Consider the following 12,065-nt stretch of genomic DNA (forward strand, 5'->3'; position numbering starts at 1 on the left):
GTGGTTTCCTACCTCATCCTCCCACTTCCCGCAGTTGTCTGTCCCATCATTTCTTTTTTTTCTTTTCCAGAGCTGAGGACCAAACCCAGGGCCTTGTGCTTGCTAGGCAAGTGCTCTACCACTAAATCCCCAACCCCTGTCCCATCATTTCTTAGCATGTCCATCCTCTTTCCTGCTACCACCTCCCCTCTCCACTTAGGAGGCAATGAGCGTGATCTCCTGTTATGTATAATTTAAAGTTCTAACAACCCTTTTATCACAATGACAGACAGAAGTTTAACACCTGAAACAACCTTACCAGAGTTCCAGATTTTGTGTTCATTGTGTACGAGATGTTCCTGTGTGCACCGCCCTTTGGATTGCCCAGCAAACTTGTGCCATCTTTAAACCATATGTACTCAGGGGCTGGATTTCCTTCTTTTTCTTGACACCGTAGCTCCACAACACTCCCACTCATAACGGAAGTAGGTATTTCACATGAAGGGACAGCGGGGGCCACTGGACAGTGGAAGCCAAATAGCGTAGATTATTCATTAGCTGAACATGGGAGTCAATTGTCTGTATTGAGTGGACAACTGAGACGCAGATGGGCCACCATTCACTGGATGTGTCCTTTCTTGAGCACAGAATACACTATAATTTTTACCCTTCTTGATGCCAGGTAGCTTATATTCATGAGTTTGGCCAAAGGGATATAAGTTAAGGTGATATGACAGTTTTCGTACCTGATCTATTAACATTTCATGTATGCTTCATCTCCTCACCTTACCCTCATCTGCACCAAGTAGTTATCAGCCAGGGATTGAGGGTGGTGGTTGTGTCTTTTCCTTCCCTAAAGTAGGATGTTACCATTTAAATATGAAATATCCTCCACGGGTTGCTTCATGTGTTGGAACACTGGCCCTCAGCTGCTGGTGGTATTTGGGGAGGTTGTAGGACACTTGTGAGGAAGTGTGTCCCTGGAGACTCGCCTGGAGGTTTATAGCCTAGGGCTGCTTCCGGCCCCTCTTTGCATCTGGTCTGCCAAGATGTGAGCAAGCAGCCTCATGTTCTCATTTCCACAGAGGAGCTGGGCCCATCTCCATGGCTTCCCTACCACTCTGGACTTACAGCCACTCAAATCATGAGCCTTCCTTAAGTTGCTCCTTGTCATGTAGGTGGTCACAGAAATGAGAAAAGTGACTAATAAAACTTAGCACCAAGAAGTGGAACCGGGCTGGAGAGATGGCTCAGTGGTTAAGAGCACTGACTGAGTTCAAATCCCAGCAACCACATGGTGGCTCACAACCATCTGTAATGAGATATACTGCCTTCTTCTGGTGTATCTGAAGACAGCTACAGGGTACTTATATATAATAAATAAATAAATCTTTCAAAAAAAAAAAAAAAGAAGTGGAACCACTGCTGGGAGTCCCTGACCTCATGGCTCATAAGTCTTAGGAACTGATTTGCAGGACTGTGATAGAGTTTGAAGCTATAGACTAAAGAAGTACGATACTGCTATAAAGAGAGCTTAATAGGGCATTCTGGTGGGAGTGAGGAAGTGTGGCAATGGGAGGGTGAACAGTAAAGATTGTGCTTTTTTAAGGCTTGGGGGCGGGGGGTCAAGGACTCGGTTTGAATCAGAAATTAGGTGAGAGGCATTAATATGAAAAATCGACAGAGAGTCTGGCTTCTTTTGGCCAGTGTCCTGAAGACTGGGGAGAGCCTGAATTTTAAAAGAAGTGGGCTAAGTTGTTTGGCAGAGGAAATGGCAAGACAGTCTAGCATTGAAGCTGTGCTTGGTAGCCATGGTAACTCCACTGAGTCTTGTCAGATTTACAGGGAAAAGGTAGAAAGATGTGAAAGCAAAGGTTAGCAAGGAGAGGTGCACAGAGATGTTTAAACTGCAGGCAGGGAGGCCGAAGGGAGTTCAGACAAAGCAGTTTCAATTGTTAAACACACTGGCAACCTGAAAGAAGATAAGGGAAAACCCACTTCTCAAGAAGGGCTCCATGCTGTAACAATTCAAATTCACGTAGAAGGAGCATTCCTGAAAACACAGCCTCATGGGTATCATTTTGTAAATAGGCATTAAGGGAAGAATTTCCTGAGAACAGTAGCACATGCACACAGAGGCCACTATCTGTCTGTCTGTCTGTCTGTCTATCCATCTATATAGATACAGATATAGATAAACATAGAGATAGAAATAGAGATAGAGGTATCTTTGATCTATGATCCAAGAAGATCAGGACACATCTTGAGCAGGATACAGTTCTTGGCATTAGGCATTATGTCTATGCTGCTGGTATTTTTGTTTTCCATTTGTTTGTTTATTTTTGTTTGTTTGGTTCCTTTTAGACATTCTGGATGCCAGCATCCCAGAGAGCTGCTGCAATATCTGTGTAGCATGTCAGATTCTGGGCATGGAGCTGCTGTGTGTGAGCAGCGTGTGACACTGAAGGCAAAGCCCAAGTTTTAGTAAAACCCTGGAATATTAGAATTGTAAAAGGCTCTGGACCTTCGATGAAAAAACATTCAGGCACCAAATTGAGCTATCCTAAAAGAGAAGCCACATGTGCCTCAGGAAACTGAACAATGGGGCCACCCAAAGTCGTTGAGCCTAGAAGATCCCACCAAGAGCTCCAGGTAGTAGACATGGAGCTGGGGAGTTTGGTACTTTTCCTTCTGTCTTGGCCTTTCTTTGGCCTAGACTTTCCTTATTATGCCCCATTGTTCCTTTTAGAATAGGAATGTTTATTCTGAATACTGCATATTTTAATTCTTATTTTATAGGGGTTGACAGTTAAGCGATTGCCTTGGACAATTTAAAACTTCAGACTTTAGAACAGTATTTGGACCACGGGACTAGTGATTTTTTTGAAGTTAGACTTAATGCATTTCCCCTTATTAAATATTCATGAGTGTTTGGGACTCAGGGGCAGAACAATAAGATCTGAATATGAAGTGACTCGTGGACTCATGTATCTGAACACTTGATCTCTAGCTGTTGACACTTTTGAAGAGGTTGTGGAAACTTTAAGAAATGGGGTCTTAAGATGGATGAAGCAAAGAAGTGCAGAAGTGTAGATCGCTCCTGAGAGACACAGCCAGAATACAGCAAATACAGAGGCGAATGTCAGCAGCAAACCACTGAACTGAGAATAGGACCCCCGTTGAAGGAATCAGAGAAAGAACTGGAAGAGCTTGAAGGGGCTCGAGACCCTATATGTACAACAATGCCAAGCCACCAGAGCTTCCAGGGACTAAGCCACTACCTAAAGACTATACATGGACTGACCCTGGACTCTGACCTCATAGGTAGCAATGAATATCCTAGTAAGAGCACCAGTGGAAGGGGAAGCCCTGGGTCCTGCTAATACTGAACCCCCAGTGAACTAGACTGTTGGGGGAGGGCGGCAATGGGGGAGGGTCGGGAGGGAACACCCATAAGGAAGGGGAGGGGATGTTTGCCCGAAACCGGAAAGGGAATAATACTCGAAATGTATATAAGAAATATTCAAGTTAATTAAAAAAAAAAAAAAAAAAAAAAAAAAAAAATGGGGTCTTACTACGTAAAGACTATACATGGACTGACCCTGGACTCTGACCTCATAGGTAGCATTGAATATCCTAGTAAGAGCACCAGTGGAAGGGGAAGCCCTGGGTCCTGCTAAGACTGAACCCCCAGTGAACTAGACTGTTGGGGGGAGGGTGGGGAGGGGAACACCCATAAGGAAGGGGAGGGGGGAGGGGGATGTTTGCCGGGAAACCGGGAAAGGGAATAACACTTGAAATGTAAATAAGAAATACTCAAGTTAATTAAAAAAAAAAAAGAAAGGGGTTCTTTTATTTTATTGTATTAAAAAATACTTTTTAAATAAAGGAAAAAGGTAGGGTCTCATTGGAGAAAGCAGGTCTTAGGGCTTGAACTAAAATAGAATTTAGTAGATGTGGTAGTTTGAATAGGAATGGCCTTCACAGACTCATGTTTGAATGCTTGGCCCATAGAAAGTGGCATTATTAAGAGTGGTGGCCTTTTTGGAGTAGGTGTTGCCTTATTGGAGGAAGTGTGTCACTGTGGGGGTAGCCTTTGAGGTCTCCTATGCTTAAGCTGCACCCAGTATGACACACAATCTCCTTCTGCTCCCTGTGGATTAAGATGTAGAACTCTTGGCTCCTTCTCCAGCACCATGTCTCCCTGGATGCTGCCATGTTTCCCACCATAATGATAATGGACTGAACCTCTGAACCTGTAAGCCAGCCCCAATTAAATGCTTTCCTTACAAAGAGTTGGATGACCATGACATCTCTTCACAGCAATAAAACTCTAATATTATTAATAACTATTAATAATCTCCTGGAAAACTCAGGACAGACAATGGTAGGCAGAATTCTGACAGTCCCACAATATCCCCATCTTCAGTATATATGCATGGACTCTCAGTAATTAAAACATAAAAGTACTGTGAAGAAATCTGGAAGATGTAATTAAGATTTCAAATCCATTCTCTGTAGTATAGAAATGTGGATATGGCCACACAACATGGTGGTTTTAATGTGTATGAATGTTTTGCCTGTATGAATGTATGTATGTATGCACACATGTATGTATGTATGTATGTATGTATGTATGTATGTATGTGTGTGTGTGTCCCAAATACATGCAATGCTTATGGAGGCCAGAGGAGGGTAGCAGATCTTCAGGACCTGGAGTGACAGAAGTTTGTGAACCACCATGTGTAGATTCTGGGAAATGAACTTGGGTCAAATCGGGTCATACTCTTAACCACTGCTGGCCTGGTTAAATGCAGGGTTCATGCTGTAATTACTGAAGGATGTATCTTTGATTACCTAGTATTTCAAAGTACAGAAAGGATCCAGCAAGCCTCTGTTGTGCTGAAGACAAAAGGGTGAGGTGACAGGGACCTTATGCAGTACCATTTAGGCTACTGAAAAGCAAACAAACAAAAGCCACAATGCTTCCCCAGGGCTGGAAGATGAGGATGGGACAGCTGACAGGCATTGCGCGTGTACAGGAGCCTTACCCAGGACTTCCAGCATGACTGTATCTTCCTGCAGGTTCTGGCCTTGTTCAGTCGGGGCGCTGACTTCGCAGCGATACTCTCCAGCATCATGTCTTGTGACATTCTTGATTCGTATATTGAAATCTATCATCTCTGCACGGTCTTTAAAGTCACCTTTTGGGGGAAAAGAAGAGAATAACATTAGAAATAATCAAGCAACTTTCTATGTAGTTTCTTCCTCGGGTCACTTTGTTCAAAACTAAAGCACTTCTTTTCCTGGGTGAAAACTTAATTTTAAACTTTACATGTGCATATTATACATTTTGTAGGACATTTTAAAACATCTTTCTCTCCCCCTCCCCCTCCTTCCTTTCCCTCCCCCCACTTCCCCCACCCCCTCTCTCTCAGACAGGGTCTCACAATACAGCCCTGGCTGGCCTGGAGTTCTCAAATTAGACCAAGTTGCTCTTGAGCTCAGAGATCATCTACCTCTGCCTCCTGAGTGCTGGGATTAAAGATGTGTACCACCATACCTGGCGCTGTGTTTGGTTTAAAAAATTCAACCAGTTGTCTGCCTTGCCACCTTTCTAGTGTCTATTTCTTTTTTTTTTTTCTTTCCTTTTCAGTGGTAGGCAAGCGCTCTACCACTGAGCCAAATCCCCAACCCCTCTAGTGTTTATTTCTGCTTTCAAAAAATGAAGAGCTTGATTTAACTGGTCAGAAATATATATATATATATATATATATATATATATATATATATATATATATATATAATCTTCAAATGATACCAGAGAAGAAAAGGTAGGAGGCAAGGATCTTAAAAAAAAAAAACATCATATTGATTTGATTTTAATACTAACAAGCACTGAAATAAAATAAAGTTGGCTCTGTGGGCTGGCAAGATGACTCAGTGGGTAAAGGTGCTTGCTGCCAAGTCTTATAATCTGAGGTTCATCCCTGATTCCACAAGGTGGAAGGAGAGCCAATTCCTGCTAGTTACCCTGGCACACATTTCCCCATCCCCCAAAATACATAAAAAAATAATAAAATGTGTGTTATATGCAGGTGCCTGAACTGACAGCTGTAGAAAATTAAAGTGAAAATCCCCGGACTATTAGCCATTTGAAACATATAGTCCTATCTGAAGGAATAGAATCAGATGACATATGTTATTTGATTTTTGATAGAGTTTCACCACGAAGCTTTGAGTGTCCTAGGACTCATTATGTAGCCGAGCTTGGCCTTGAGCTCTGGATTCCTCTACCTGCGGAGTGACTGGCATTAAAGACTGTGACCGTCAGAGGACATGATGGTTTGAATGAGAAGTGTCCATCATGAGCTCATGACTTTGAACACTCGGCCCTGGGTTTTGGAGGTTATCAAGCATAGGAGGTGGGGCCTTGCTAGAGGAAATATGTCACTGGACATGAGCCTTGAGGGATTATAACTCCACCGCACTTCCTTTTGTACATCTCTACTTTCTGTGTAGATAAAAATGTGATCAGCAAGCTTTCTGCTCCAGCTGCCGTGCCTTCCCAGCTGTGATGGACTCTGTGAGCCAAAATAAATGCTTTCTCCTTCAAGTTGTTTTTGCCATGGTATTTTATCACGGAAACAGGAAAGTCACCAAAACACAAACTAATGCCATAGTTCATCCACCACTATCACAGTTTAATTAATAATAAATTATATAACCAGCAAGAAGAATGGAGAGTGGAAGACATGTACAAAAGTGAAAGGTACTTGCTAACAGTTATTTTATCGAATGGTCTAACTCTCCAAGCTCCACTGTAACTAGTAGTCCCCAGTCCTAACTCTCCAGGCTTCTCAGTGGTAGGCTTGATTTCTAGAGAGAAATGGGAAAACAGGAAAACTGCTAAGCAGGAACCCTACATCCAATCTCATACTTGTTTGTTTGCTTTGGCTTTTTTTTTTTCTTTTTGAGCCAGGGTCTCTCTTTATAGTCCTGGCTGTCCTGCTATGTAGACTATGCTGGCCTTAAACTCACAGAGTGCATCTTCCTGCCTTGGTCACTAGAGTGCTGAGATTAAAGGCATGTGCCAGCACGCCTGGCCCAATCTCAGATCAGCCTTTTTCTTTTTCCCTTTCACTCCACAGTTTAATTTGCTAGCCCAGCAAAAGTGATTGTATTTTGTGTTAAACAATGTTAAGCAAAGGTCCGAGGACATGGAGGAATTCATCTTCTTTCGGTCTGTCATAGCTCTCGTATTTTCGTCTTAGACACTACTCACTTCATCTCACACTTACAGAAACACGTTTTCAGTAATCAGTTTTCCCTGTCCCCATTTCTGAGTTAAAGGAGATGGCCGTCCTTGGTGTCTTCTCACTCTACCCTCTACACTTTCTTACCTTGGAGAGCCTGTTGATAGTAGACCAAGGAGACTCCCTGTCCCAGCTTCTTCCACTCTAATCTGGAGGAAGAGGTCTTCTTTGGGGTTTTACAAGCTAAAATAGCCTCTAGGAACAATAGGAAAAAATATATTTTTAATGTTCCTGTGAGTTCGCATCTTATTTATCTAAAAAAAAAAAAAACATTAAAACATCTTTAAATTACCTTTGTTTTCCATTCCCATTCATTCACTCATTTCCACCCAGACATACAAACAGACATAATCATGCCAGTAGGTGCCATGTGCATTTAACCCAAAGATGAGTTCAGAGCAGGACGGCTCCTCTCTGTGACAATTATGTGGCAGAACCCTGCTTTCTCTAGTCGTGGAATCTGAGTTTTCGCCCTCGAAATGGGATGGCAGCTCACGAAGTTGTGAGTCCTCAGCAGTAGCAACATATGCAAGACACACATGTCTAAACACTGTTTGCGCTTTACAAACAGCCCCATAACCTATCATTTACTTGTTATTCTACACCTCAGCATCTGAGGAGTCCACAGTTTGCTGGAAGATGCAGGTAAGCTAAGATCATTCTAGGCAAAAATTGATAGGCTTCAAGAGTGGTGTCTAAGCCGGGCAGTGGTGGCACACGCCTCTGATCCCAGCATATGGAAGACAGAGGGAGGTAAATCTCTGTGAGTTTGGGGCCAGCCTGCTCTACAGAGCTAGTTCCAGGACAGCCAGGGCTACACAGAGAACCCCTGTCTTGATTAAAACCAAAATAAATAAATAAAATTTAAAAAAGTGTCTGGAGAGAGTACTTTGCTTTTTTACCTATCTAAGAAGACACTTATTTCATTCCAGGCTATGCTGGGAAAATGCACAGAAGCTCCTCACAGGCTACATTCCCACTCGGCTCCCTTGTGACTCACTCTATGACTTCTTAATGTACAGCTATATTTTATATTGTAGGCTCCTACTGCAAATGACTGCATATAACTTTGTCTCAACCAGATAAACTATGAAAGTTTTATTATGGTCAGTTTGTGACATTTGCATCACTTAAGAATCCCTGGAACCTCTGAGGGAGTCACCCTTTTTGACTGTCCAAACAAGATGACTAGGGGAAAGGAGACCAACACTGGTTCTCAATGCTACTCCAAGCTGCCAAGCAGATATTCTAGCTATAAATAGTTTAAAAGTATGTTACAACCAGGCTCTTTGGAGTGCCAACTTCATATTTCTGAGTATTTTTTAACCCTGAGGCATAGGGGTGAACATAAAACAAAACAAGCAAGCAAGCAAACAAACAAACAAAAAACCTCATAGGATCTTTCACTGAAAGAAAAATTAGGTTGAAATTGTCTCCCCATATCTAATTTTGATGTTTAAGAACATTTAATGATTTTCTATATATATCCTTTGCTATGTGTCTTAATTTTCAATTGTACTGCTATTGACAGAAATAAAATGAAAAGTAGTAGGAAACTGACTGGGGAAAAGAAAGGCAAGAAAAAAACAGAACCAGGAGCTGTTTTAAAGATGCTTAAAGCTTAAAGCTTCCACACCACACAGAGCAATCATTTTCAGAGGTGTTTACAACTATGCTACAAAGACAAATGTGTGCTAAGGAACCTGTCTGAGGAAACAGTTCTGTTCTGTTGATTAAGGAGAAAGGGTGGTAACTTCCGGAGGCCTGAGTTTCAGATAGGTTTCCTTCCCGTATTTTGTTGAGTCTTCCAACAATTACAAACACACCCACCCTCATTTTCACTATTTCTCCCTGACTTACTCCTATATCTTAAGAGATAACTTTACACATTATTTTGTATATTTAACTAAACATGCAGACAAATACATCCCTTTGGTGAGTTTCCCATGACTCTCCCCTCACTGTTCTGTGGAAATTCTTTTAGAAAACAGGACCAACTTTTTTTCTCCCTACCTACTGATTGGACTTTAGTCTTCTTCTCACTGAGCACATATAATGTGAAGAAATGACCTATCCAGCTGTCCAAAATATGTTCAGTAATATTGTGTGACCAACATGGTTCTTGAGCTGTAATCAGTGAGCAGAGAAAGAATCCTTTGCCATTTGGGATCTGACAATCCAGCAGAGAAAGTCAGGCCAACAAACACTAAGTCTGCCAGAAGAATGAGGGAGACAGAAACAGCATTGGGGGAGATGGGACAAGGGCACAGTGTAAAATCAAAGATGGCCTCGTTCAGGAGGTAATGTCCAACCAAAGCTTTAGAAGACAAGGAATGTAGTTCCAACAGTCTTTGAGAAAGTGCCCTGCATAAGGGAAGAGGCAAGACCAAGGGCATCAGCACCTTGACACGGAATATTAATATAGACAGTGAAAGCATTAGAATCATGGAGCTAACATCTCAGGATGAAGAGCCCAGATGCTAACTTTCCTTTTGTCTTTGACAGAATTCAAAACTCACAGCTGGCATAATTTTCCATATCTAGCTTCTGGGCTGTGGACATGGTAGCTCAAAGCACAGGCCATCAAGTCAGACCTTTGTCACACAAAAGGCCTAAGATGATGTGACTCTCATACTTATATCAGTGAAATGATAAAATAATGATTCCTGTCACAATTATATATGTACATATACATGACTACACAAACATATATATTGCTTGATGCACATTGTATCTTGTGTACTGTATGCGCTCTATGAAGGTTTGTTATTGTTTTCATCCATAGGAAAATTAGTTCTAACTGTAAGCTCGCCTTGACATGATAGAAGTGTGTAGAGGGCCGCAATAACATTCGCCACCACTATATGGCGCTGGCTTCCACTGCGCCCCACGTGGAAGGCCAGGATAGCCTCCGCCATTACAAGATGGCGCTAGCCTTCACCGCACCAGCCGACTCCCTTTCAGGAAGTTATCTGTGTGCGCATGTGCAAGAGTGCCTTCGTGCCAGGTCTTTGCCCACTCCGGGGCGTGCCTTATGAGATCATGGGTAAGCAACCAATCAGGTGTGGATGCGCCGCGCTAGGGTGTATATAAGTGCACCATGTTGGCGCGCCGAGGCTTCTTCTTAAGATTAAAATAAAAGTTTGGTCACAGCAAGGATTTCTATGTCCCCGCGTGTTTCTTGCCGGCGAGAGGTCGCGCGTGGGACAGAAGTGAATACACAACACACCACAAGTCTTATATTTATATTGCCCAAATCTGAACTAAAATTTCACCTCTCTTTTGGATAGTAGAACAAACAGTTTTGATATAAACCATATTTTTTCACACAAGACACCTTAATGCACAAAAAGGTACAACCATTTCCTACTAAGGTGGATTATGTTGTCAAAACATCTGTTTAATCTTTATTGAAAAAATGATTATTGTTTAAGAAATTAGATGTTGTAAAAGATATTGAACTCTGACGAATAGCTTTCAGGTCCAGATGCAGCAGAGAGCTGCTCATGGTGAGCAAGCCTGGCGGTGCTGCCCTGATTTCCAGCTTAATCTGTTCTTGGCAGCATCATGGGAAGAGAGGCAAACCAGCGGTCTCGAGCAGCAGGGATTAATTCACAATTTTATGACATCAACGAATCATGCGGTGTGGGGGGATTGTGAATGAAATATGTTGCACATTTACAAATCACAAAATGTCACAGACTTTAGAGTTACTTCAAAAAAATACCCCTAAACAAAAACGTGTAAGAAACTAGAAATAGAGTTTTGCTTAACAGAGAGTCAAATTAAAATGAGCAAGTCACAGATAGAACAGAACGAAAACATACAGCATACTGAAGTAAAAGAGTAGAAACGAAGGAAGTAAATATTTACTCTGGAGTCAGATGAGTCTCTCTCTGTCTCTCTCTCTCCCTCCCTCCTCCCCTCCCTCCCTCTTCTCCCCTCCTTCCCTCCCCCCCCCGTGTGTGTGTGTGTGTGTTGTGTGTCTGTCTGTCTGTCTGTCTGTGGGTGCACACATTAAACCCAGAACCTCATACATTCATACATGATAAACACTGGCCTTGCCATAAAGTAATGTCTCACGGAGCAGAATGACTTTATCACTGAGATTAACTTTTGATTGCAATAAATTATGAAAGGATTTTCTATATTAAGAATACAGCATGTCTTTAAAAAGTAAAGCCAAGTAGGTACAGGAGGATGTCAGGTGAGAGTGTAGGAAATGTTGTGAGTCTAGAGAGGGGTGCTGGTTTTAGAGCATCTTGGAGATACTGAGTACCACTGAAGGGTTTACATTTTAAGGCGTCAGATGGTAATGTTGTGATAATTTTGCATCAATGTTTCAAAAGTCATGTAAGAACAAAGGGTGCAATTTTGACTTTTTAATAAAGCTATGCAAACCCAGCAGTGTACAGCCTGGGGCTGGCTGGACCTGGGGAAGTGCCTCTGGGAAAGTGAGTAGCAGACTTTCTTTGACTCTGGGGGTCATGCTCTCCCGCTGTGTGCACTCTGCCTTTCCAGCTCCTGTCTGGCATGGTGCCCAGCTCAGCTTACCCTCCTGTAAGTGCGCCAGACATCAAATCACTCTTGGGCGTTTACTTCCTCTTAGCCACCTTCCTCATTTGAAACTAACCCACAATAAAGTGTGCTGTCTTAGCTTAACTGTGTAGTATATTACAACTGAAAGACCTCAACTGAGGTAGCCAAGTGGGCTTTCTTTTACCATCCGAGTCATGTACTGCCTAGGGGACCCTAATAGAGCTTCTAAGC

The 12,065-nt window shown here is 42.4% G+C and overlaps 1 protein-coding gene across 1 annotated transcript in view; it reads right to left on the reverse strand.

Moving 5' to 3' along the window:
* The window catches only part of Jam2 (junctional adhesion molecule 2), a 52,417-nt gene that overhangs the window by 12,101 nt on the left and 28,251 nt on the right, over positions 1 to 12,065 (reverse strand). Inside the window, exons 3-5 of the mRNA XM_032900503.1 lie at positions 7,383 to 7,490; positions 5,031 to 5,183; positions 299 to 498 (exon numbers count right to left, since the gene is read on the reverse strand). Of these exons, the coding sequence (XP_032756394.1) occupies positions 299 to 498; positions 5,031 to 5,183; positions 7,383 to 7,490 (461 nt within the window). The remainder of the gene's footprint in view (positions 1 to 298; positions 499 to 5,030; positions 5,184 to 7,382; positions 7,491 to 12,065) is intronic.

Source organism: Rattus rattus, chromosome 4 (assembly GCF_011064425.1).
Source record: "Rattus rattus isolate New Zealand chromosome 4, Rrattus_CSIRO_v1, whole genome shotgun sequence".
Classification (NCBI taxonomy): domain Eukaryota; kingdom Metazoa; phylum Chordata; class Mammalia; order Rodentia; family Muridae; genus Rattus; species Rattus rattus.